At 42.8% G+C, this 25,693-nt stretch overlaps 1 protein-coding gene across 1 annotated transcript in view; it reads right to left on the reverse strand.

Moving 5' to 3' along the window:
* The window catches only part of ARID2 (AT-rich interaction domain 2), a gene marked incomplete at both ends in the record, with an annotated part of 187,563 nt that extends 170,487 nt beyond the window's left edge, over positions 1 to 17,076 (reverse strand). Inside the window, 3 exons of the mRNA XM_080705952.1 lie at positions 15,705 to 15,802; positions 16,802 to 16,895; positions 16,985 to 17,076. Coding sequence (XP_080562078.1) covers positions 15,705 to 15,802; positions 16,802 to 16,895; positions 16,985 to 17,076 — 284 coding nt within the window. The remainder of the gene's footprint in view (positions 1 to 15,704; positions 15,803 to 16,801; positions 16,896 to 16,984) is intronic.
* Between the last annotated feature and the right edge of the window lie 8,617 nt (positions 17,077 to 25,693).

Consider the following 25,693-nt stretch of genomic DNA (forward strand, 5'->3'; position numbering starts at 1 on the left):
CTTTTAAGGAGACTAAGTGACACCAAAAAGCCTTGAAAAAAATAAGATTCCCATTGTTCTTAGATAAGTCAACGGGGTATCATCAAGATCTCAGTTCTCCAATATAAAGTGGTGAAGCAAGGCGTGGTGGCGCATGCTTGTAATCCCCGCGCTTGGGAGGCAGAGACAGGAGGATCGTGCAGGTTCGAAGCCAGCCGCGTGCACTGGCTTAGGAGACCCTGTTTCCAAATAAAAATGTAAAAATAGGTCTGGGAGTGTAGCCCGGAGGCAGAAGGGCTTCCAGGAACCCCAGGTACCACCAGAAAAAAATAAATAAATAAATAAAAATAATAAAGTGGTGAAGCACAATTGTAATCCCAGCATTCAGGAGGCAGAGACCAGAGGATTGCAGTTTGCAGATAGCCTCAGCTACTTAGGCCCTTTGCAACTCAGTGAAACCCTGTTTCAAAAATAAAAAGACTAGCCGGGCATGGTGGCTCACGCTTGTAATCTCCACACGTGGGAGGCTGAGACAAGAGAATCGCCCAGGTTTGAAGCCAGCCTCAGCTACTTAGTGAGGCTCTCAGCAACTGAGAGAGACCCTGTGATTTTAGATTCTTATTTTATATATTTATTAGTTTTAAATAAACAAGGAGAGGTAGAAACACAAATCTGAGTAAAAGTGGAACACACACACATATATAATTATAAATGAATATATTTCCTACCTCTGTCTTCTGAAAGAGACTGGAAGAAAAAATAACCCAATAGCCATGAATACTCCCCTCACCTAGATCTTGGTTTCTACACAACATTCTACAATAAAAGAAAGCAAGACCTCTCAGAGAAAATACCTGAAGAGCTGGGTAGGCAAACCACAGGTTAGCCTTGGTAGGTCTTATTTTGTCAAAAAGCAAGGAAGAAGCCGGGGTGGTGGCGCCTGTGTGTAATTACATGCACCTGGGAGGTGGAGACAGGAGGATCGCCCAGGTTTGAAGCCAGCCTCGCTGGCTTAAGAGACCTTGTTTCCAAATTTTAAAAAAAAAAAAAAAATTTATGTATATGTCTATGTCTGGGAGTGTAGCCCAGAGGTAAAAGGGTTTCCAGGAACCCCAGTAACACACACACACACACACACCAAAAAAAAAAAAAAAAAAAAAAAAAAAGGAAGGAAGAGCTAAAAAATAATGTGACCAGGCTGGGCATGGTGGCACTCAATTGAAATCCCCGCGCGCTTGGGAGGCAGAGACAGGAGGATCAAGCTGGTTCGAAGCTAGCTGGGCTGGCTTAAGAGACCCTGTTTCCAAATAAAATATATAACCTGGAAGTAGAAGGGTTTCCAGGAACCCCAGTACCACCAAAATAAAATAAAATAAAATAAAATAAAATAAAATAAAATAAAATAAAATAAAATATGACCATGTGAAAAAGACCAACAAGCCATCTCATAAGGGTTCCCACTGACCAAATTAAAGCAGCAAAATGTATAACAAAAAAACCCCACTTGTAATCAATTGTATATAATAAAAATCTAAAATATAAGAGTAAAAATAAAAATAATTTCCCTATTGCCTATTGCCAACTAATAAATGTAAAAAAAAAAGTTAGAAAAAAATATGGTATATACAACATAGTAATAACTGATTTGAATGCCAAGAGCCATGTACTGTTAAAACTAGTAGTTAAGCCGAGCATGGTGGCCCACACTGTAATCCCAATACTTGGGAGGATGAGATAGGAGGACCTCAGGTTTGAGACCGTCCTGAGCAATTTACTGAGGTCCTCAGTAACTTAGTGAGACCCTGTTTTAAAATAAAGAATAAAATAGGTTTGGGGGTATAGCTCAGAGACAGAATGTTCCTGGGTTCAATCCTGAGTACCACAAAAACAAAAACAAAAAAGCTGGTAGTTACAAGTAAACTGTAAGCAAGATAGCTTCATGGTTTCAAAGTTATGTTCCAGAGGTTACTTAATTACAAAAGAGACAGTAAGTTTACAGTAGAGATACTAGGAGGACATCACCTTAACCAAAATTAACATTAACAATTACAGGACAAAAGGACATCAAGTTCTTCTTAATAAAAATTTCTAATTTAAAACTGATCCTGGAAAAAATAATAATCACATAAATGCAAATTTTACCATACATTTGGTCTATACTTTTAAAATGATAGTATTATAAAGATATAGAAAAGCTAAAGTACTAGAAATATAATAACTAAATGGAATACATGAGTGTGAATGTGATGAAGTGGTATGACTGCTATAAAAGACATCTTTGGGGCAACTGAAAAGAAAATATAAGGTATATATTAGATAATACAATTACACCCATGTTAAGTTTTCTGAATTTGATAACTATTTTTACATTAGAGAAAGGTTTTATTCTTAGGTAAAATGTATTTAAAGTAAGAGTAATTATGGAGCACTGTATCTTTAAGATATCAAAATGGGAATAAAAAATTTACTGACAAAAACAAAAGTTAAAAGACATCTGGAACATGGAATATAGCTGATCTAATATTTAGCAATTGTCTACTGTGGGGGGGATACAGAAAAGATAGCACCACATAAAATACAAAGCAGGTCTATTACCTGGAAGGTGAGTGGGGAAAAGTATATTCTGAAAAATACATAATATATTTCCTGTTAGCAATTATGGCTGACAATTAAGGTTGAGAGTTGGAAATAACCTAAAGCCTTTCTTTTTGTTTTTTTCTAAAGAAGTAGCCCAAATCATACACCACCATGCATGCCTGTAATCCTAGTACTTAGGAGGCCGAGACAGGAGGATGCCAGGTTTTCAGACAGCCTCAGCAAGTAGTGAGACTCTCATCAAGTTAGTGAGATCACATTTCCAAATAAAAATAAAATAGGACTGGGAATTTAATTTGGAGGTAGAATGTCCCTGGGTTTAATCCTCAGTAACACATACACACACACACACACAAAAGAAGTAGCTCATGTGTTTCAAAAAATCATTGGCAACATGATTTACATTATGGTGTGAGACTATAATGCACCAATGACAATAAAAGCTCACAAAAAAAAATTTGAGTGGTTTAAAGAATTTTTTCTGAGCTGGGCATGGTGGCACAGGCTTGTAATCCCAGCATTTAGGAGGCTGAGACAGCAGGATCATTGTTTATAGACAGCCTCAGCTACTTATTGAGGCCCTTTGGCCCTTTGCAACCAAGTGAGACCCTGTTCCAAAATTTAAAAAAAAAAAAAAAGCCGAGCCAGGCATGGTGGTGCACCCTTGTAATATTCCCAGCATTCGGGAGGCTGAGACTGGAGGATCACAGTTTCCAGACAACCTCAGCTACTTAGTGAGGCCCTCTGCAATTTACTGAGACCCTGTTTCAAAATAAATAAAAATAGGCCAGGGGGTGTAGTTGGGAGGTTGAATGCCCCTGGGTTCCATCCCCAGATCCGCCATAAAAAAAAAAAAAAAAAAGCCAGGCATGATGGCGCAGGCTTGTAATCCCCAGTACTTGAGAGGCTGAGACAGGAGGATCACACAGGTTTGAAGCCAGCCTCGGCTACTTAAGTCAGGCTCTCAGCAACTTAGTAAGACCCTGTTTCCAAATAAAAAAATAAAATAAAATAGGTCTGGGAATATAAATATAGCCCAGAGTTCTAGAAGGCCCTGGATTTCATCCCCAGCACCACAAAAAATAAACAAATAGATATAAATAAATAAATAAATATAAATAAATAAATAAATAAATTAAAAAGGTAGGGCTGGGGGTTTAGTTCACAGGTAGAATGCCCCTGGGTTCCTCTCCAGTACAAAAAAAAAGAAAAAGAAAAGAATTTTTTGTTTTTGCTAAGATTAAGTAACAGCAATTACATCTGAAATTTGAAATAAAAATATCACATATTAAAATGCTTTGGAAAATTAATATATTACACTAAAAACATTATTTTATTGTTATTTTTACAGGAATTCATATGTAAACTCTAAGAAGTATTAGGATATACCAACAAAATTCTCACTAAGAGAACAAGTATTTAGTAAATTCAGTGAAACAAATGATATCTCCCATTTGGGAAGAATATTATAAATATACTAAACAAGTTAAAAAAAAAAGAGTTCAATATATTATTACAAATTAGGAAAATTCCCCAATTAGGTATAACTGAAGGAAAATTTATTTCTAGTTAATTTCTTAAAATACAAATCACAAAGCCAGGCAAGGTGGCACACACTTGTAATCCTAGTACTTGGGGAGGATGATCACAGGTTTGCGACTAGCCTCAGCAATTTAGTGAGACCCTGTTTCAAAATAAAGAAAAAAATGGGGCTGGGGCTGTAGCTCTGAGGTAGAATGCCCCTGGGCTCAATCCCTAGTACCACAAAATACATACATACATACATACATACATATCGCCAAAACACAGGTTGAGATAGAATTTGGTATTTCATTTGTTTCCCCCCTCCCAACTGAAATAGAGTAGAGAGCTCTTATTACTTTCTCTGAAGCCCAGAGACAAAGTATAGGGTGTGTCTAGCCTCTGCTTAGAGATGACAGGTGCAGCTTAAGCAGGTGCCCCTAGACCAGATGTCCCTAGAGTTTTTGTTCTTCTGAGTGTACCCAACCACTGTAGTCTTGCCAAATAAAACCAGTGAGCTGAGCAACTAAATTGGTTTCATTATAATATTTAGATCAACTGTTCTCAAACACCGGTGTACTTAAGAATCATCTGTGGCATCTTTTTTTTTTTTTTTTTTTTTTTTTTTTTGGTGGTACTGGGGTTCCTGGAAGCCCTTCTACCTCCGGGCTACACTCCCAGACCTATTTTTACATTTTTTATTTGGAAACAGGGTCTCTTAAGCCAGTGCACGCGGCTGGCTTCGAACCTGCGCGATCCTCCTGTCTCTGCCTCCCAAGCACGGGGATTACAAGCGTGCGCCACCACGCCCGACTGTGGCATCTTTTTTAAAATGACAAGTTTCAGACTATTAAATATCCCAAACCAGACTGATCTTACTGTACCTGTATGTCATCAACCTTTAGATCCATCACTTTTCAGAAAATAACACCAGATAGGAGTAAGTTAACTGACACTAGAAAGAAGTGATCAACCAAATTCAGAATTGAGGATACTCTAAATGACAAATGATCCAATTACTTCAACAAATCAATGACATGATGGGGAAAAGGAACTATTAAGAGACTTACAAACTTAACCAGCAAAAATATCAGAAACATTATATTCTTCCTAGGTCCCAGGCACAAAATTATGTTGCAAATACTAATAAAGTTATCAAAAGAACTATCCGATCTGTCATTTTTGGTCAATAACTCAGAATCCAAAAGCTATTCCTAGATATCCCCAAAAGATTTCATTCTAGCAATAGGTTGTTGTAATGTAATAAGTTAAAAGGCTCTGTAATAACTTGTAAAAATTAGTTAACGCTCAGCTCACAGCATAATAAACATGCAAAAACTACTCAAGCCCAAACAAAATGTCCTTATGTTTTGAAAAAGAAAAATATGTTTGACCCTGTTTTAAAAACACAATTTTTGATTTTTGAGCCAAGCATGGTAGTGCACACCTTGTAATCCCAGCATTCGGGAGGATGAGACCAGAGGATCACGGTTCTCAGACAGCCTCAGCTACTTAGTGAGGCCCTGTTCAAAATAAAGAATTAGCCAGGTGTGGTGGCGCATGCTTGTAATCCCTGTGCTTGGGAGGCAGAGACAGGAGGATCGCACAGGTTCGAAGCCAGCTGTGCTGGCTTAAAAGACCCTGTTTCCAAATTTAAAAAAAGCATAAGAATAGGCCTGGGAGTGTAGCCCGGAGGTAGAAGGGTTTCCAGGAACCCCAGTACCACCAAATAAATAAATAAATAAGAATTAAAAATAGAGCAAGGGTTGTAGCTCATAGATCGAATATCCCTGGGTTCCATCCTGAGACCCAGAAAAAAACAAAAACCAAAAAAACCCATAATTTTTGGAAAGTTTAATGAAATTCACAGATAATTTGAATGCTTAGAGAATTTGTTCTTTTGTCTGTTTGGTACTGGGGAATGAACCCAGGGGCATTTTACATTCAAGCTACATCCCCCAACCCTTTTTATTTTTTATTTTGAAACAGTGGTTTGCCAAGTTACTAGAGCTGGCCTTGAACGTGGGATCCTCCTATCTCAGCCTCCCAGGTACTGGGATTACAGGTGTGTAATATCATCCCTGGCTTATAATTTGCTCTTAAACAGCTCTTTATTACAGAATAATTATTTTAAAAGTTTTATTTCTTACATAAACATATGAATACGTTTTAGAATAGGTAACCAATATTGATCATCATATATGCATTTTTTTTCTTTTTGGGGGTACTGGGGTTCCTGGAAACCTTTCTACCTCCAGGCTACACTACCAGACCTATTTCATACTTTTTTTATTTGGAAACAGGGTCTCTTAAGCCAGCACAGCTGGCTTCGAACCTGCACAATCCTCCTGTCTCTGCCTCCCAAGCACGGGGATTACAAGGGTGCGCCACCACGCCCGTCTCATTTTTTACACTTTTGAATAAGACAAGCTGCCAATTTATTTGGTTCCACTACAGATAAATGAAGTATATCATTTATTTATTTGTGGGTCCTGGAGATTGAACCCAGAGAATTCTACCTCCAGGCTATAACCTCAGCCTTTTTTTATTTTTGAAACAGGGTCTCACTAAGTAAGTTGCTAAGGATCTCCCTAAATTGCTGAGTCTAGCCTTGAGATTGCAATCCTGTTTCAGCCTCTCAAGTACTGGAATTAGAGGTATATGCCACTGTGGCCAGCTCCATACACTTATTTTAAATTCAAAACCCAATATTTTGAGCCGGGCGTGGTGGCGCACGCTTGTAATCCCCGCGCTTGGGAGGCAGAGACAGGAGGATCGCGCAGGTTCGAAGCCAGCAGCGCGCGCTGGCTTAGGAGACCCTGTTTCCAAAAAAAAATGTAAAAGTAGGTCTGGGAGTGTAGCCCGGAGGTAGAAGGGCTTCCAGAAACCCCAGTACCACCAAAAAAAAAAAAAAACCCAATATTTTGAGTTTCATAAAAATTGAACTTATAATTTTAAGCCAGAAAATATTTAAAGATAATCTTTAATCCAAACCTCTCCGTTTTTTTTTTTTTTAACTCAAGTGTGGTCCTTAAACTAGACTCTGCTTCTAAATTTATCAAAATTCTTATGGCTCCTTAGTTTTTGTTTTGTTTTTTGTGGGTCTGGGATGGAAGCCAGGCACATTCGACCTCCAAGCTACACCCCCAGCCCTATTTTTTATTATTTTGAAACAGGGTCTCACTGAGTAGCAGAGGGCCTCACTAAGTAGCTGAGGCTGTCTGCGAACTGTGATCTTCCAATCTCTGCCTCCCGAATGCTGAGATTACAAGGGTGCACCACCACACCTAGCTAGACTCCTCAGTTTTTAAAGTCACAGAACTGAAGCAAATACAAATTTTTAGCAGTATTAGCATTATAATTCCAAAAAAACAATTACAATTACTACTCTACCAAGCAATAATTCAGCCACATTCTCGAGAGACTTGCTTAGACAAATTTAAAAACAAACATCCCAATTAAAAAAAAAAAAAAAAGCATCTCACTAAATGATGGACAACAGAGGAAAAAAAAGAGTAATTACTTGACTTCTTAGGGCTGTTTGTTCAAATAAGAATCTTAAATGTAGTCCAGTAACTTGGGAGGCCAAAGAATGAAGATCACAAATTCAAGGCCAGTCTCATCAACTTAGCAAGTTGAAAAAAAAAAATTTTTTTTTCTTTTTTTTTTTTGTGGTACTGGGGAGTGGAACCTCACTTTTCTACCTCAGGTCTATACTCCCAGACCTATTTTTATACTTTATTTGGAAACAGGGTCTCATTAAGTTGCTGAGAGCCTCACTAAGTAGCTGAGGCTGGCTTCCTCCTGTCTCAGCCTCCCAAGTGCTGGGATTACAAGCATGTGCCACCACACCTGGCTAAAAATATTTTTTTAAGTAAATAAATAAAAAAGAATAGGGATGCAGCTCTGTGGCTAAGCACCACCCCTGAGTTCAATTCCGTGTGTGTGTGTGTATGTGAGATTATATATATCTTAAGTAAATCTTAAGTGAAAAGACTAAAACAATAAAATTGGGTGTAAATTTCTTTGTTGGAAGGATTATCATGCCAATAAATGAACCATTCATTATGTGAGATTTACCTTTTATCATGGGGTTGGGAGTTTAACCCAGTAGTAGAGTGTTTGCCTACCATGGCTGAGGCCCTAGCTTGATTTCCACCACCATCCACATCCCAACACCACAAAAAAAAAAATTATCATGGATAGACAGATAGACATACACATATACATAATATATACTACAATTTGTCTTTTGTCACATTACAATTTATACAGTAGAAAAGGATGTTATTACACAATGATGTCTTTCCAATTTTGAACCAACTAAAGCCACTGCTTATCTTGTAGGTTCCACTTTTCTTTTGCTAACATTTGGACTGCAGTATTTCTTTTCCTGTCAATAAACACAAGATAATCTTAATGTCCCCCTACTGAAACAACCATTTAATAAGAATTATCAGTATAATTCTGTACAATCATTGATAAAGATGCAAACAATGGCTTTATAAAAATATTTAAATCTATAATTATATGTTGCTATATGTTATAATTACCTCTCTTCTCATTTTCCCCATTTAAAATTTTTCTTGCTTAACTCCTATTTCTTCTAGCTCAATTTCCCAACCTGTGCTCCAAAGTAGGTCCTTCTCAAATAAGGGGTTTCTTGTTATTATAGCACTGTAGTAGTTTTTGGGGAAAAATCATTCACTATGGAGTAAGGAGAGATGCAATAAATAGTATAAATTTCCTCATTTTCTGGAGACTCACAATATGCATTACCAAAACAAAACCTTTAGCTAAGCACAGCGGCACACAGCTGTAATCCCAGTACTTGGGGGGCTGAGTTAGGAGGATCACAGGTTCATGGCCAGTCTCAACAGCTTAGTGAGACTCTATTTCAAAATAAAAAAATAAAATAGGGCTGGGGGTGTATCCTGGAGATAGAATGCCCCTGAGTTCAATCCGCAATAAAAAAAGAAAAGAAAAAGAAAAGTTTTTAAGAAATTCCACATAAACTTTAGCAATAAAGCTTAAAATCATTTGACCTCTTTTCAAGGAAAAATACTAGCATTTAAGGAAACCCAATGTTTCAGGAAACTCTGATAGAAATTTTTATTTTAACTGACTTTGAATATTGAACAGTGTGATGATGATGGTGATGGTTGGTAGGTCAGACAGAGAATCTTTAAGGTCCTACCCTACCCGAGCCCACTGTACTCTAATTTCCAACTTGGAAAAAAAAAAAATTTTATCATTAATCTTTAGTAGGCCTAAAAAATGTATCACAAGCAGTCTTTTAACAAATAGTAATAAAAAATTTTATTAAATATTTTACCTAAAAATACACATTAAGTACTTACTGACTAATGTAATTAAACTCCAAGGGATTCAAATCCTTGCTTTTCCTTTCTTTTCCAACTTCCAATTTTATTCAATTGGAAAATATAAAAGATCCAAAGCAGTGATAAACTTTTCTTTTCCGTGTGTGTGTGTGTGTGTGTGTGTGTGTGTGTGTGGTACTAGGGGGTGGAACCCAGGGGCTTTCTACCTCCAGGCTACACCCCCATCCTATTTTATAATTTATTTGGAAACAGGGTCTCACTAAATTGCTGAGAGCTTCACTAAGTAGCTGAGGCTCGCTTCGAACCTGTGTGATCCTCCTGTCTCAGCCTCCCAAGCGCGGGGATTTACAAGTGTAAATCCCACCACGCCCGGCTACAGTGACAGACTTTTCTATCAAAGATATAATGGTATATTTCGGATACTGTCAACTATGAGAGTACTGAATTTGCAATAGAAAAAAAAAAAAAAAGATGGGTAAACAGACATTTCTAGTTAATAATGCAAAAACTTTAAATGCAAAAAAGCACATAAACATTTTGGGAGTTAAAGTTCTCTGTATCTTCGGTGAAATCTGTAACTTCAGTGAACTATCTTGGAAAGAAATAGACTTATTTCTACTAAGTTTATTTCTACTTTGGGCAAATGTTAGCTGTTTAAGGGTTCTAAGATAACTAACCTAGCTGAGTTCTGATCAGTCTTTCAACTTTCTACAACTTTCTACTCCCACTCTCAAGAAGTCTGCATGCCTTTCAAAAATGTAACATAATATCAGAAAGTATCAAAATCAGCTTTGTCCAAAACAGAAGGATACAATTTATAAAATTAAAGTGCATATACCAATAATTTATTCAGATACAGTTGTTCTTCCAAGTCTCCATATTACTTATTTTGGTTTGTTAGTAGATAGTGAAGGGGGGGCGGGGGCGTGGTTCTACATAGCCCTGAGCCACACCACTAACCAGCCCTATTTATTTATTTATTTATTTATTTACTTATTCATTCATTCATTTATTCATTTATGTCATTGGGGACTGAACCCAAGGGCATTCTACCTCTGAGCTATATCACCACCCCCCTACCACAACCACCACCACCACCAGCACCTTTATATTTTAAAACAGGATATCCTCACTAAGTTGCTGAGGCTGGCTGCAATCCTGTCTCAGCCTCCCAAGTACTGGGATTACTTACAAGCATGTTCTACCATGCCCAGGTTTTTTTTATTCTGGGTCTTGTTAAGTAGTTGCTGAGGGTCTGGTTTTGAATAGGATTAATCTGTTTGCTCGGTTTGTTTAGCAATCCAGAAACTCAATGTGTTACTTTAATTACTTATTCATTACAGTTTTTGAAGAATTATTTTCCTTAACCTCAAGTGATTCATAGAAGGCTTTCTCTTAAAACAACTGGTTTACATAATGTCATAGTGTACCTTAACTCCAGAACACTTGTTTGTATTTATATCATTTAGCTGATAAATATAAACTCCCTCTACTGATATAATTTAAAGAAGTATTTTACCCACCAAGAAAGTAATTTTTAAAAAAAGCAATAACTCACACACACAAAAAAAACTGAAACTGCACAATGGTGAGCACAATTAAGTTTCTGACTACTCTAAAAGTAGGTACATATTTTTAAGAATCATTTAATATCACAAGTTTTATTGCAAGAAAACCTATAAACATAGTTTTGTACAATAAATTTCTGATGTACAAGATATTTGCCTCTTTCCAAAAAAAGTTTTATAAAGGAAACACTATTAACCTTGACCATAGCTGTACTATTGGCACAGTAAACAAAAGCAAAATTCAAATAAGTATTTGAAATATTTACTTATATCTTCATATAAAGTTTGTAAGTGTGTGTGTGTGTGTGTGTGTGTGTGTGTGTGTGTGTGTTTTACTGGGGATTGAAGCCAGGGGTGCTTCACTACTGAGCTACAACCCTACTCCTTTTTATCTCTTATTTTGAGACAGGGTTTTGCCGAGTTGCCAAAAGTGGCCTAAAATTTGCAGTCTTCCTGACTCAGTCTACCCAACCACTGGGATTATAGATAGGCTTGCGGCACCATGCCCAGCCAATGCTTCAAATTCTTAACCAAAACAGAAGCAGTAATAATCCCCTAATCTTAGTACCAAAATATAACAAAAATAAAACTCATCAAGTAAATACAGAACACATTGGACATAGATATATTTGAGCATAAATTTAATCACATATTTCAATTATATTTTAATTTATTAAAATCATTTGAGTAAGAATTTAATAAGCTGCTGGGCGTGGTGGCGCACGTTTGTAATCCCCGCGCTTGGGAAGCAGAGACAGGAGGATCCCGCAGGTTTGAAGCCAGCCGCGCTGGTTTAAGAGACCCTGTTTCCACATAAAAAATTATAAAAATAGGTCTGGGAGTGTAGCCCGTGGGAGTGTAGCTGGAGGTAGAAGGGCTTCCAGGAATCCCAGTACCACCAAAAATAAAAAATAAAAGAAAATTAAAAAAAAAAAAATAGGGCAGGGGTTGTAGCTCGGAGATGAAATGCCTCTGGGTTCCATCCCCAGACCAGCAAAAAATAAAATAAAATAACATAAAAAAATAAAAAATATATATACATATTAAAAAGAATTTAATAAGCTGATTAAATATTCTAGGCACATGCCATAAACACAACTTTTCTGTCCAATTCATATATGCCTCTAAAACCATTTTGTCTTTAATTTCTCCATATATATAAAAAGTAGGAAACTATACTTTAGCCTTTCATAGTTATAAGGATATTCTAATAAATATTTGTGGGACACACTGCGATAAACATGACAAGAAAGGAACTTAATGGAAAAAAAGTATATAAACATCACAGATAATCCAATTTTTGAATATAATACATTTACACATTATCAGATACATTTTTAAAAATTAAATGCCGATGTTAGCCGGGCACGCTTGTAATCCCAGCGCTTGGGAGGCGGAGACAGGAGGATCACACAGGTTCAAAGCCAGCCTCAGCTGGTTTAAGAGACCCTGTTTCCAAATAAAATATAAAATAGGTCTGGGAGTATAGCCCGGAGGTAGAAGGCCCCTGGGTTCCGTTCCCAGTACCACCAAAGAAAATAAAAAATAAAATAAATAAATGCCAATGTTAATAGAATCAACTGAATTTTCAATTTTGGACTCAGAATTTTTTTGTGTGTGTGTGTGTGTGTGGTACTGGGGTTCCTGGAAACCCTTCTACCTCCAGGCTACACTCCCAGACACCTATTTTTTATATTTTTATTTAGAAACAGGGTCTCTTAAGCCAGCGCAACTGGCTTCGAACCTGGGCAATCCTCCTGTCTCCGCCTCCCAAGCGCAGGGATTACAAACATGCGCCACCACGCCCAGCCTGGACTCAGAAATTTTTGTAGACAAATACAACTGAATGTACGTTTGATAAAAAAAATCAAGCTAACTTTTGGCAGAATATTAAACTCAAGTCTGTATTTAATGACTTTATTTGTATCAAAAAGAACACAAAATACAACATATACATGGCCATACTAGCTTGCTCTTACCTAAATGTCTGTAATATTAAAAAGATATACTATAAAATACTAGGCTAACAGCCACCCATTCAATTAATACTAAGAATTACAGGGAATGTGAGCAAATATTAAACTTGTAGAGTAAGGAGAACTAACACATGTAATGACAGTCTTACAATAGATCAAATGAAAAAGCAGCTCTTATTAAAAAAAATTATTTCACCTGTGATTTATAAAACATGCTACACTGTCTGCTTATAAGAAGCCATATATTCAATTTGATATAGAAAAGAGATAACTTACCAAGTCATTTTTATTCTTTCTTACTATAAAAAGGTACTCTTATGGTTAAGTACAGAATTACTTTAAAAGCTTGGCATCTGGTCTGCCAGTTAATTTTTTTAAAGTAAGGTGTAAAACCCAGTATAATACATATCCTCTGTGCAATGACACTAGGGAAAATTCTTAGGTTAGTAGTACTCAATTTTTTATCAACACTTTTCTTTTGTATGTCTTTACAAGCCATGCAAATCTTCACATGGTTTTATTTTTGAAAACAAATGCTTCAAACTTTTTTCTTAGTAGCCTAGCTACAACTCTACAAAAACAAACCTGGAGAGTGACATATGGATGAAAAACAAGTTTAGCTAAGGACATAGTTCAAAAAGCAGCTTCTATTAAGAGCATAATATCCAAACTGATCTGAGAACAAGGTAAATACTTATAACCTTGAAACTATATAGCTAAAAATAGTACCTATAAGTATAATTAATGGGTGATATGATCCCAAAATAGAAGTGACAACTGGAAAAACAATAGTTATGATTAACTTTTATAAGAACATTAAAACCCAAGCATTTAAATTGATCATGCTAAAACTACTGATATTCCGGGCATGGTGTCGCAGGCTTGTCATCTCAGTACTCAGGAGGCTGAGACAGGAGGATTGTGCAGATTCGAAGCCAACCTCAGTTACTTAATGAGGCTCTCAACAACTTAGTAAGACCCTGCTTCCAAATAAAACAGGTCTGGGAGTGTAGCCCGGAGGTAGAAAGCCTCTAGGTTCCATCCCTAGCACCACACACACACACACACAAAAGTACCTAAAACTGTTTATATGAATATATATGCACACACTTGTAGTTCCAGTACTTGGGAGGTTGAGAGAGGAGGATCACAGGTTCGCAACCAAGCCTCAGCTACCTAGTGAGGCCCTCTACAACTTAGACCGGTTCAAAATAAAGAATAGGGCTGGGGTGTAGTTAGGAGGTATAACGCCCCTCGGTTCAATCCCCGGTACCAAAAAAAGTACTTTGAACAGTGCAAAAATCCAAATAGTTCAAACTTATTAGCATAAAATCAGAATATGTATTAACATGTTCCTCTCAGCATCAGAAATGGAAATAAACAAATGATCATCACCATAAATACAAAATTCTTTCTCTCACCCCATTACTAAATCAACAGTGTGAGAGGTTTGTTTGTTTTTTTGTTTTGTTTTGGTTTTTTGGTTTTGTTTTTGATTTAGCCCTTTATTTTAAAAAATGTGCTCAGATACCCATGGCATCACACACACACACACACACACACACACACACACACACACACACACCTAACCATACTTAATATTTTCTAAACTTCCTACTGAACTCAGTAACTACTCCACAAAGTTCTACGAACTCTTCAGCTTCAAAGCTGATGTAAATCTAAGAGCCAATAGAAAGCACACCTGTGCAATTACTGTGTTTCCTTTTCAAAATGCTGAACAAAGTACGGAATAACTCTACTCTTCAGTACATTTGAAGCAATAATACAAAACTCAAATTATGCAGACACCACATATTAAGAGAGGGCTATCCTCTCAATATTTATTAGCAAGCAATGAATACAAATAATATTTTATTTTTAAATAACAACTGGCTAAGGACCTTCTATGGGTAAGCAAACAAAAATAAATGATGACTTCACAGAAAATTACAGTATGAAAAAATTCCTAGAAAGAAAACTGGAAGAAAAAATAAAAATAATTCCAAAAGATATTATCCAAGAGATATATCACATACCAACTAAATAAGAAATTTGTTGTCAAATTAGCAGTCAAAAAAAAAAAATGGGAGAGAATTAAAGAAAGTCCAAATAATAATATCCAGTGGTTTCACAGAATGCCCATTTTCCTGAAGATAGTGAACATTTTTAAGTTGCTCAGAAATTCAACAAAAGATAATTCTAAGAACAATCCTGACCGTGGTAAGACACCTACATATTATGCTATGTAGAAATATTCTATTGAAGACCTAGTCGAGTAATGACGCAGCTCCAAACCAGAAGTTTAAAAAAACATATATTCTGAAAGTCAGAGTTTAAAAAGGTAAAGGAGTTTCCAAAACATTTCCACAAAAGTTACAAAGTTTCATTAACCATCTTAACTCTTTTACTAAGCCTCACCATTCGGCCCCTCGGTGGACCTCAAGCAATCAATAACAATGTCACAAAAGAATGTTTACCAAGATAAGAGGTGAGGTGTCACCTGTAATGATCTTGCACGAAAATGCAAATGGTCCTAAAACAGGTGAGGAAAACTTCACTTCCCTACAATCTCACCTTGATATTAAACGTTACTTACCCTAAAATTAACAGGAGATTAGAAACTGGTGCACAAAGTTTGCTTTTGGGTTTTTGTTTTAAAAAAAAAAATTCCCCTAAGTCCCTCAGTTCCAAATACCGTGGAAAAAAAAGTCACTAGTACTCACCGCAAGTAATACTGTTTTAAAGCAAAGGCAGCGTTAGAACAACTTCTGGGAAAGTTGAACTCTTCAACAATCTCTCCCCACTGATTCTTCTCAGAAACCTGTTAAAAACACAGGCACACTCGTCTGAAAGTGTCCAATCCAAGAAAACCCTAACCTAACTATGAAATAAATACCCATTCTGCAGAGATCTGTAGATACCTAAGGCATCCGTGGGTGTTTAGGATCGATCTCTACGAGTTACTAGGCAAGAGCTGCTCGAATCACTGTGTTTTCACCAGAGAGCCCAGTATTTAGCAGCACTTGTTTTGTTTGGGGGGGGTATGGTGGGTTTGTTTTGTTTTTGAAGCCCGGACAATAACCAATCGCAAGTCCCTCTGTCGCCCCCTTTAAAAATCTCATCGCGGTCCGTTTACACTAAAAAAAAAAAAAAAAAGTTCAAAAGGATCAATACTGTTCCGGGCAGCGCCGTCCGCGGGTCCTGGGGGGGTCGGGGCCGCTCCGAATCCCTCTCCCAGATCTATCCATCTCCATAGGCCCTTCTTTGAGGCCTACAGCTTCTGCCTAGCCTTGAAGCCTAAGATGGCTATTTGGAGACAGGTCCTGGTTTCTTTTGTTAGCCGTAGAAACCGAGGGCGACGGGGCCGAGGCTGTGCCCCCGGCCGCCGGGATCATTTCGCAGCCGATTATCGATGTTAAACCTGCCCGCGCTAATTTTGAGTTGCACGAAAACTGCTCTCAGAGTCTGTGTGTCTCTGTGTCTCCGCCTGTGCTAGAGCGGCAGCCGCGGCGGCGCTGACTCGCGGGCGGCGGCGGCGGCGGCGGCGGCGGCGGCGCGGGCGCGGGGCGCGGGGCGCGGGGCGGGCGCGGGGCAGGGGCCGGCGCCCCGCACGCCCGCCGCGCCGCTCGGACCGCGGCCCGGGCCCGCGCCGCCCGCCGGGCCTCCCGCCCCGCGCCGCCGCCGCCGCCGCCCGCGCAGGCCGGGGCCGCCGCCGCCGTCCGCCGCGCCGCGGCTCGAGCGGGCGCCCGCCGCCGCCCGGCCGGGGAGACTTTTCGGAGGAGGCCGGCGGGAGGGAAATACGAATTAAAACTTCGCTCACCTTCGCGAATCCGCCCAAAGTAGTGACTCTGGTGTAGAGCCCGTGCAGGTCCAGCTCCTTCCCACCCACCGCGGGGATCTTCCTGAACGGCGACCTGCGGACGAGAGCCGAGCGGCGCGGCGCCCACTTGTCAGGACCCGCGCCCGCGCCCGCCGCCCGCCGCCCGCCGCCCGCCGCGCTCACCCCCGGCTGTGGTGGAACTGCCGCAGCTCGTCCAGGAACGCGAGCCCCTTCCTCCGCTCGTCCGGAGGCGCCTTCCCCGTCGAGTTGGCCATTATCTGGTCGAAGGAGGGTCTTGTAACACCCGGATCGGCGTCCAGAAGCGCCCCCCGCGCCCCGCGCTCGCTAGCAGCGCCCGGAGCCCATTCCCGGCCGGCGGCGGCGGGGCGCAGTCATGGGCCGGCGGTGGCGGCGGCGGCGGCGGCGGCGGCGGCGGCGGCGGCGCAGGAGGGAGGAGGGAGGGGGAGGAGGCGGAGGAGGAGGGGAAGGAGGGAGCGGAGGCCGGGGGAGCGCGGGGACGCAGGGAGGGGAATTTCTAAAAAAGTTTAAAGAAATCGGAGCGAAACTGGAGGGGCCGGCGACGGCCGGATCGGCGCGAAGCCGCGGGGCGAGCGCGGCCCCCGCCCTCCTCCCCTCCTCCCCCCGGCCGGCCGGCTCGGGCCGCGCTCAGCGCCGCCGGCCCAGGCGGCTCGGCCCGGGGACGCGATTCAACATGGTGCTCTGCTGCGGGGGCGCGCGGCGGCGGCGGCGGCGGCGGCGGGCGAGGCCGAGGCCGGCGCGGCCCAGGCCCGGAGCGGCGGCGGCGGCGGCGGCGGCGGCGGCGGGGCCGGGGCAGGCGGGGCCGGGGGTGGGGAGGGGAGGTCTGTGTGGTGGTTCGTGGAGAGCGGTGACAGCGTGTATTCCGGCCGCGGCTCCGCCGGGCCCTCGCACACATTCACGCGCGGCCTGGGCCGCGGCGGCCGGCGCGTCCCCGGGCACAGCACCGGCGGCTCCGAGCCGCTGCGCGCCGCCCGCCCGCCGGCCTGCCCGCCGGCCTCCCTGTGCCGCCGCCGCCACGGCCCGGCCTGCAGGCGGCACAGCGCCCCCCGAGGGCCGGCCGCGGCACTGCGGCCGCTGCACACCGCCGCGGCAGCTCCTCGCGGGGAACAATAGACTCGGCTCGCCGGGCTTAGGGTTCATCTGCAATGTGCCGCACTTTTCACACGCACACAAAGCCGGCGGGAAGGGGGCGGCGCGGGGAAACGGCCACTACCGGTTGCTCGGGGCTCGGGGCGGAGGCGGTGCTCGCCGCGCGGACCGGCCGAGAGGCGCCCGCGCAGCCTCACCGGCCCGAACAGTCATTTTGTTCCCTTAAAAAAAAAAAAAAAAAAATTAGGTCTAAAGGAATCGGCTCCTCTGAGCCCTGGGCGAGTACTTAGGGGCCCGATTAGCTCATTTTCCACGAATCATCCATGAACTAACTTTAATCAACTGTAGATCACATGCAGTGTGAACTGTCTGTCCTAGTTCTGTGGAAAGAGAGTAACGCGCTTCACTCAACTCGCCCTGGGCCGGCTTCACGCGTCCGCCTGGATTATTCTAGGGCCGGACTTACGCAAACATTAATTAAACAGGCCGCGAAGCAGTCCGCCCAACTTTGACAATAATAATTGTATATTTTTATACCAAAGTGCCTCGAATATATTTTAATGAATACCGAGTCAAACATGTTTTCCTTTTCTCTTGTCTCAGATGTTAGGATATTTTTGAAGGTTAAAACAACCCCACCGTGTACATGGGAGCCTAAAACCCCCACGCGACCCCGCGTCCGCCTCGCGGTAAAGGTGAACCGCCTTCCGCGGCCGCGGGCTCGCCCCTTCCCCAGGAGCCGCCGACTCCCAAGGTCACGGGGTCCCGGGGGTCTGCGCGGCTTTTTTTGCTTTTGTTAGTGTGTTTGTTTTTCGGGTCGTCCCAGTGAGGTTTCTGAGGGTGAAGAGATTATGTAACGCAGCCCGGCCGCTTCCGGGTGCCCGCCCGAGGACGCGGCTCGTTCCGCGAGTGAAGTTTGTGTCTGGCGCGGGGTCGCAGCGGCGGGGGCGGGGCGCGCGGCCGGCCGTGCGGCTTCCCTGCGCGCCGCACTTGCGCACGGCCCCTTACGTAACTGTCAGCGCCGGGGATTCCCTAGAGGGGGTCATTCTATTCAACCATTACACACACCCGGCTGCGCCGCCGCCGCCGCCGCCGCCGCCTCACAAAATGGCGGCGCCCATGGGGCGGACCGCGGCCGCCGCGTCGGCCCCATTTTGTGGGAGGCGAGAGATCTGTCAACATGGACTACCTCCGCTGAGGATGCTCCGAGCCTGGACGGCCGGCCTTGGGGATGGAGCCTCGGGAAGGCACCCTGCGCGGACAGTGCCGGCCGCTGCAGCGCCCCCGCGCCTGTGGACGCTCCGCTTCTCCACGGAAGCCGCGGGCTGACTGACGACGGGCGGCCGGCGCTCCGGGGACGGCGGCGGCGGGCTGGCTCCGGGACCGCCCTGCCGCGGCGCCCCGAGGCCCGCGACGGAGCTGCGGCGGCGCCGCTCCGCACAGGCCGCGCCGACCGGTCGGTACCGCTCGCCCGAGCCGCGGTCGGGAGCGGAGCCGGGAGCCGGGAAGCCGGAGCCCGGAGCAGGGAGCCGGGAACGCGGAGCCGGGAGCCGGGAGCCGGGCCACCCGGCCCGCGGGCTAGTGGGGCAGGGCTGACTGCACGTCAGTGATGCCTCGACTTAGACGGTAGAGCCTCTTCTTGCATCCCTGTCTGCCCTAGGCAAGCCGAGTTGTCTCTATTTCTAATTCGAAGGACAGAATGGAAGGGTGACGTATTTTCACTTCAAGGAGGGATTACCACTTTTAAGCCACCGATGGCTATTAATGTGTGTGTACATACATACACACACATACAATGGTATGTTTTGCTTTTCAGACCAAGTCAAAGGCTAAAGACTCGAAATGATACTTGGGTTTTAAAGCCTCTTTTAAAATGTTAAGATGTGGTAGCAAACTGAGGAATTAACTTCTTAAAATTTCTTTTCTGTAGAAAAGGCTGTCATCTCCAAAATGGAGTCCTAAAGTATATCTGATGGATAAAATTTAAATTCTTAACACTTTGGATATATTCTGGTTTGATTAAAAAAAACATAAACATAAAACTTGATGTTTTCATCAGATTACTACTACTACTACATGGTTGAATTTTTCCCGTGATTAAAAAAAAATGACTATTAACGTTAAAGGTTTAAGGAAAGACTTCATCTGATGGGACAAATATGCTTGATACGAAAAATTGAACTTAAGTATTGTTTTCCAATTGCAGCAATCATTTGTGTTTACATATTTTTAAGTGTTGCATTTATTCTGATATTGACTCTTAACATTTCCTCGCTAGCGCAGAACTGCAGTTTTCTGCAGGTTGCTTCTCACTCAGTTCCACGCCCTATCCCCTGAAGCATGGGGTTGCTACTGCTGGTGTGTGGATTGCCACGATGCAGTTTCTGGTTCTGTCTCTTCCTACTGATGTCCTTTATATTTAATAAATTTGGTTACCACCAAACAATCTGTATCTCTCGCAAGAACACCATATTTGAGCACCCAAATAGCCAGAGAATATCTTTTTACGAGTTTGCACTAAAGTAACTCCACTGCACGGTTTTACATTTCTTATTACCATATTACATTTCCTATAGTGGGCAGCATAGAGCAGGTGGATCCTGGAAAAGAAATGTTAGAGACCTGCTGACAGTTTTACAATAGGTATTTTTCAACTTGATAGGAAATATATATATATATATATATATATATATATATATATACTATTTCTATAAGAAATTACCAGTAATAGTCAAAATTGTTGAAACTCCAAATTGCTGAAACTCAATTTGTGTAGTATACCGTTCTGATGAGAAATTATTACAAAGCCTTTATGATGGAGGAAAATGTAAAGCCTTTTTTTTAATAGTAACTGCAAACCTACACATTATAATTAGAGCTTCCTCTTATTTTATATGAATAGTTAATTTATCTTATCCATTTTCATTCTATTTGGTCAATAAATTGTAAATTAAAATTTTCCTCTCAGACTTGAAAAGACAACCCAATTTCAAAACTACACCCTGTTGTGAAGTATATGATTTCAACAGCTGAAATAACTTAAGCTGAGGAATTGATATGTTAGTTCATTGGAGGGACTTTTAGATTTTAGGTTAAGCTTTAAAATAATGTGTGAGTTGGTTGGTTGAACAAGGCTATTGAAGTTAAATGGATGTTTCTTTAAAGATGATGTTAAAAAGATAGATACTGTTGGTAAGATGTGATAGTGCTTTCTTGACTCACTGCTCTTGCCTGTGATTTATACTTTTTCATCACTGGGCTAACTTGATTTATTTGAAAATCTGATTATAGTTTTACACCAAAGTTGAGGCTTTTACATTCTGGTGGTGATTATAAGGAGTATTGAAAACTAAGCTTGTAAAGGAGAGGAAATAGTTTATTCTACTGCAGATAAGGACACTTTTAATGCAGATAGTCTAAATTTGCAGTTGACAGATTTCTGAATGGTTTGACCCAAAAGGGTCTGATAAGCTTTGGGGGAGTTTAAGTTTCTTTTCACTAGATAGTAGATATTATCCTTTGTACATAAATCCAGTGTGATTTACTTTCTTAAAGTAAGTGATAATTTTCCATTTAAAAGAATAACACACCTTAGGGTAGCAGTCCCTAATGTGCTTTTGTCTGAAAATTGATCTGGCTAGTTATTTAGATCATTTTATCTATCCCTGAATTTTTTTAATTGTTACAAGTTTATTTTATTAATCTTATTTATTTCATCTATTTTGACCACTGAATGGCAGTCTCCAAACTGACTGCTCATTATACAGTTTATAGAATTTTAATACTTTGTTTATAGTATTCAGTAACTTCTGAAAACTTTCAGATAGCATAAATACTAAACCAAAAGACTTTTTCTATTTTATCAACATAGATTACAAAATCACTGAGTAAATATTGGGCAAGGGGTAAGTGTAAGGTGTGAGTCACCCCCCTACCCCACAGGGGGCAGGGCCGAAGCTAGAAGGTGGAGCCTGCAATTCCGGGGACCTCCCGCCCCGGAAGAGGGAGTTCAGAGAGGACCCGGAGAGGGAGGGAGGCATTCTCCCGCCGGCCACCGGCCCCCGCGGCCACGCGGGGGCTGGGGGTTGACCCCCCACGAATAAAGCCTCTCGTAATTTATTATGGATCTCGGCGTGTCTCTATGCTAGTGGGGCACCCCGCATTTTTCTACAATTTTACATTTTGGTGCCGAAATTCGTACTGGACTTTTGGGACCTGACTTGGACCTGCGCTTACTGGACTCGGACTTTCCATCCCCTCTCTGCGCGCCGCCCGCCCGCCCGGCCCGCGGACTTCTGCAAACTGCTGAAAAAAAGGTACACGGCTCCGCTGGGATGGGCCGGGATGCCCGCCCGCCCCGGCCGCGCCCCAGCCCGGGCTGTGCGACTGGCCGAGCTGCGCCCCGGTCCGAGCCGCGCGGCGAGCACGCCCGCGGCCCCGAGCCGCCAGCCGCCCGCCCGCGCGGCGTCCGCGGACCCGGCCAGACTGTGCCACTTGGCGCGCCTTGGCTTTCTCTGCGCCTGGCGCCGCGCCCACCGCGCCCGCAGACCCAGGATGGGGCCGCACTGCCGGCCTGCGCGCTCCCATCACCGGGGCAGGCCCGCGGCCCCGCGGACCTCTCTCCCACCGGCCTGCCAACTCCAGCCTGTGCTGCACATTCCTTCTCTGCGCCTGGAGTGCTTAGACCCGCCCGCCCCTGCCTGCCACGCGGCGCAGGCCCCTGCGCCGGCTCTCTGCTGATTGCGCCCTTCACCCTCTGCCCGCCCACCCCGCTGCCCGGACCCGGCCATTTCGGTAAGCACCCACAGGGCATCACTGTGGGGGAAAGCCCGCCATCTTTGGTCCACGTGTAATCACTGAGGTGCCGCCATGTTTCTTTAACCCCTCCCCCCTCACGGCCTCGCTGGAGGTTCGCCATGTTTCCATATTTGACCCCTCCCACGTCATGGCCTCGCTGGAGGCCCCGCCATCTTTATTCCCGCCCACTTTCCATTCCTAACCAATCCTAGGAGTCGGCGGCCATTTTTAAAAAACTTTTCGCAGCCATCTTCAGGCCAAATCTCCACAGCAGCCTCTCTCGGCGGTAAGCTTCCTCTTAAGGAACTAAGTGGGTTCTGCCTAACTCGGAGGGTTCTGACTGACTGACTGCTGTAAAACCCGGTACCGGTGTCCTCCAGTTCTCCGACCGTCCAGGACGGTTGCGAGGTGTGAAAGAGACAAGAGACGTCTTTTCTCGATCACACCTACTCTGTACCGAACTAGGCAGGGCCCTGGGACGCTGGAGTTTCCTGCCTTTGTTCTCGCTAGCCCACTTACAACTCATGGGGGGAAGTCAGCCATCTAAGATTGAGATCGATTCTCAATCCCCGCTGGGCCGTGTGTTATCTAATCTGCAGGCCCTGGGATTCTCAGGGGAACTGTCCCCAGAGAGACTTATTTCTCTTTGTACTAAGATCTGGCCGACATATAACTTAGCCAGTGACATTCGATGGCCTGCCGTGGGCACGCTAGACTCTAGGACGCTGATGGCTCTCAGTGAATATTGCACCCGGTCAGCAAAATGGTGTGACCTCGAATATTTACAGCCCTTCTGGCGGCTGCATTTTTTGTTTTCTCCCTCTACCGGCTCTACTGCTGCCCAGGGCATGCAGGCTGGAGTATCCCGCCAGTCACAGCCGCCATCTTGGACACCACGTGGCAACTCACAGGCGCCACCTGGTGGCCATTCTGGGTCACAGGCTTACAATTCTGCAGACCCACAGCAGCCATCTTGCAATAAAACATGGGGGCCGGGGTCTGACCCAGCTGGGTTACAAGCCCCATCTTCCTCTCTCCTGGCCCCACTTCGCGAAGTGGCTGGAGCAGAAGGGGTGATACGGGTCCATGTTCCTTTTTCCCTTCCTGACCTCACTCAACTAGAAAAGAGATTGGGGTCCTTTTCTTCCAATCCTTCTGGTTTTATCAAGGAATTCCAGCACATTGTGCAGGCATACGATCTAACGTGGCGGGATTTGCATGTCATTCTAACCTCTTCTCTAACTCCAGACGAACGTGATCGGATCCTGAAGGCAGCCAGAGAGAGGGCTGACCAGAGTCATTTAACAGATCCAGGGCTTCCTATTGTATTTTGACCACTGAATGGCAGTCTCCAAACTGACTGCTCATTATACAGTTTATAGAATTTTAATACTTTGTTTATAGTATTCAGTAACTTCTGAAAACTTTCAGATAGCATAAATACTAAACCAAAAGACTTTTTCTATTTTATCAACATAGATTACAAAATCACTGAGTAAATATTGGGCAAGGGGTAAGGAGGAGAGAGAATGATTTAACCCTCAGGAAATTTTTCTCCGGTGTTAGATTTTTCTTTTTTGACTGCTAGCTTTAAAAGCCTATAGTAAGCCGGGCGTGGTGGTGCACGCTTGTAATCCCTGCACTTGGGAGGCTGAGACAGGAGGATCGCGCAGGTTCGAAGCCAGCCTCAGCTGGTTTAAGAGACCCTGTTTCCAAATAAAATATAAAATAGGTCTGGGAGTGTAGCCTGGAAATAGAAGGCCCCTGGGTTCCATCCCCAGTACAACCAAAAAAAAAAGAAAAAGAAAGAAAAGCTTATAGTAAAGCCAGGCATGGTGGCACACCAAGTCCCAGTACTTAGGAGGCTGAGATAGAAGGATCACAGGTTCGCAGGTTCGTGGCCAACCTCAGCAACTTAGTGAGACCCTCTTTCAAAATAAAGAATAAAAAATAGGGCTGAGGGTGTAGCTCAGAGGTAGATTGTCCCTGGGTTCAATCCCTAGTACTGCAAAAAAAAAAAAAAAAAGTTTATAGTGAAATATTCAGAAATATAAGGTTAATTTTTAATACTTAGGTAGGGTAGAGTTAAATTCAAAATTCTATTTAGAATAGGGACAATTAAATATAATTACAAAACAGTGTTACATTAGTGTTAAGATCAGTGCTAGGATTAGTACTATTTAAAGTGCTGGAATGAAGCCGGGCATGGTGGCGCGCACGCTTGTAATCCCAGCATTCTGGAGGCTGAGACCTGGAGGATCGCGGTTCGCGGACAGCCTCAGCTACTTAGTGAGGCCCTCTGCAACTCAGTGAGACCCGGTTTCAAAATAAAGAATAAAAAAATAGGGCAGGGGGTATAGCTCAGAGGTCAAATGCCCCTGGGTTCCATCCCCAGACCCGCAAAAAAAAAAAAAAAAAAAAATCACAGTCTTTGAAAACTCAGATCCACAAAAAAATACCATTCCAATAATTAACTTTTAATTATGGGAAAGGCATCAGAATGTTCAGTGAATGTAAAAAAAAAGTATATACTACTGAGCAAACAAATTGTTCTAATGAAATTTTATTTTTTCTCTCAATTTTTTAGTACTTTGACTCTTCTTGACATTGCACTTTGCTATTAATTAAAAAAACTAAGCCTCAAAGACAAATTAATTCTGTATTTAATGCAGATTTAATTCTTGACTAGCTATAAAGCTTAAGGAGTTGGCAGTCTTGTTGACAAAACAATAAAATGGGAATTAAACTGAAATGCAAATCTGTGTAATGATTAGTTTTCATAAAAGTATATAATTTTTCCTTCATATCTACATGAATCAGAGTAGTGTTAACTTAATAATTGAATTAATTTAGTTTTTGTTTTTCTCAGAAAACATCACAAGGCGTTTATATATAGCATCAGAATGTAAACTCAGCAAAAAATTGTCAAAGCTTATTGCTGTACATTAAGAGAATTTCTGACCAACA

The sequence above is a fragment of the Muscardinus avellanarius genome (assembly GCF_963383645.1).
Source record: "Muscardinus avellanarius genome assembly, chromosome: 11".
Lineage (NCBI taxonomy): Eukaryota > Metazoa > Chordata > Mammalia > Rodentia > Gliridae > Muscardinus > Muscardinus avellanarius.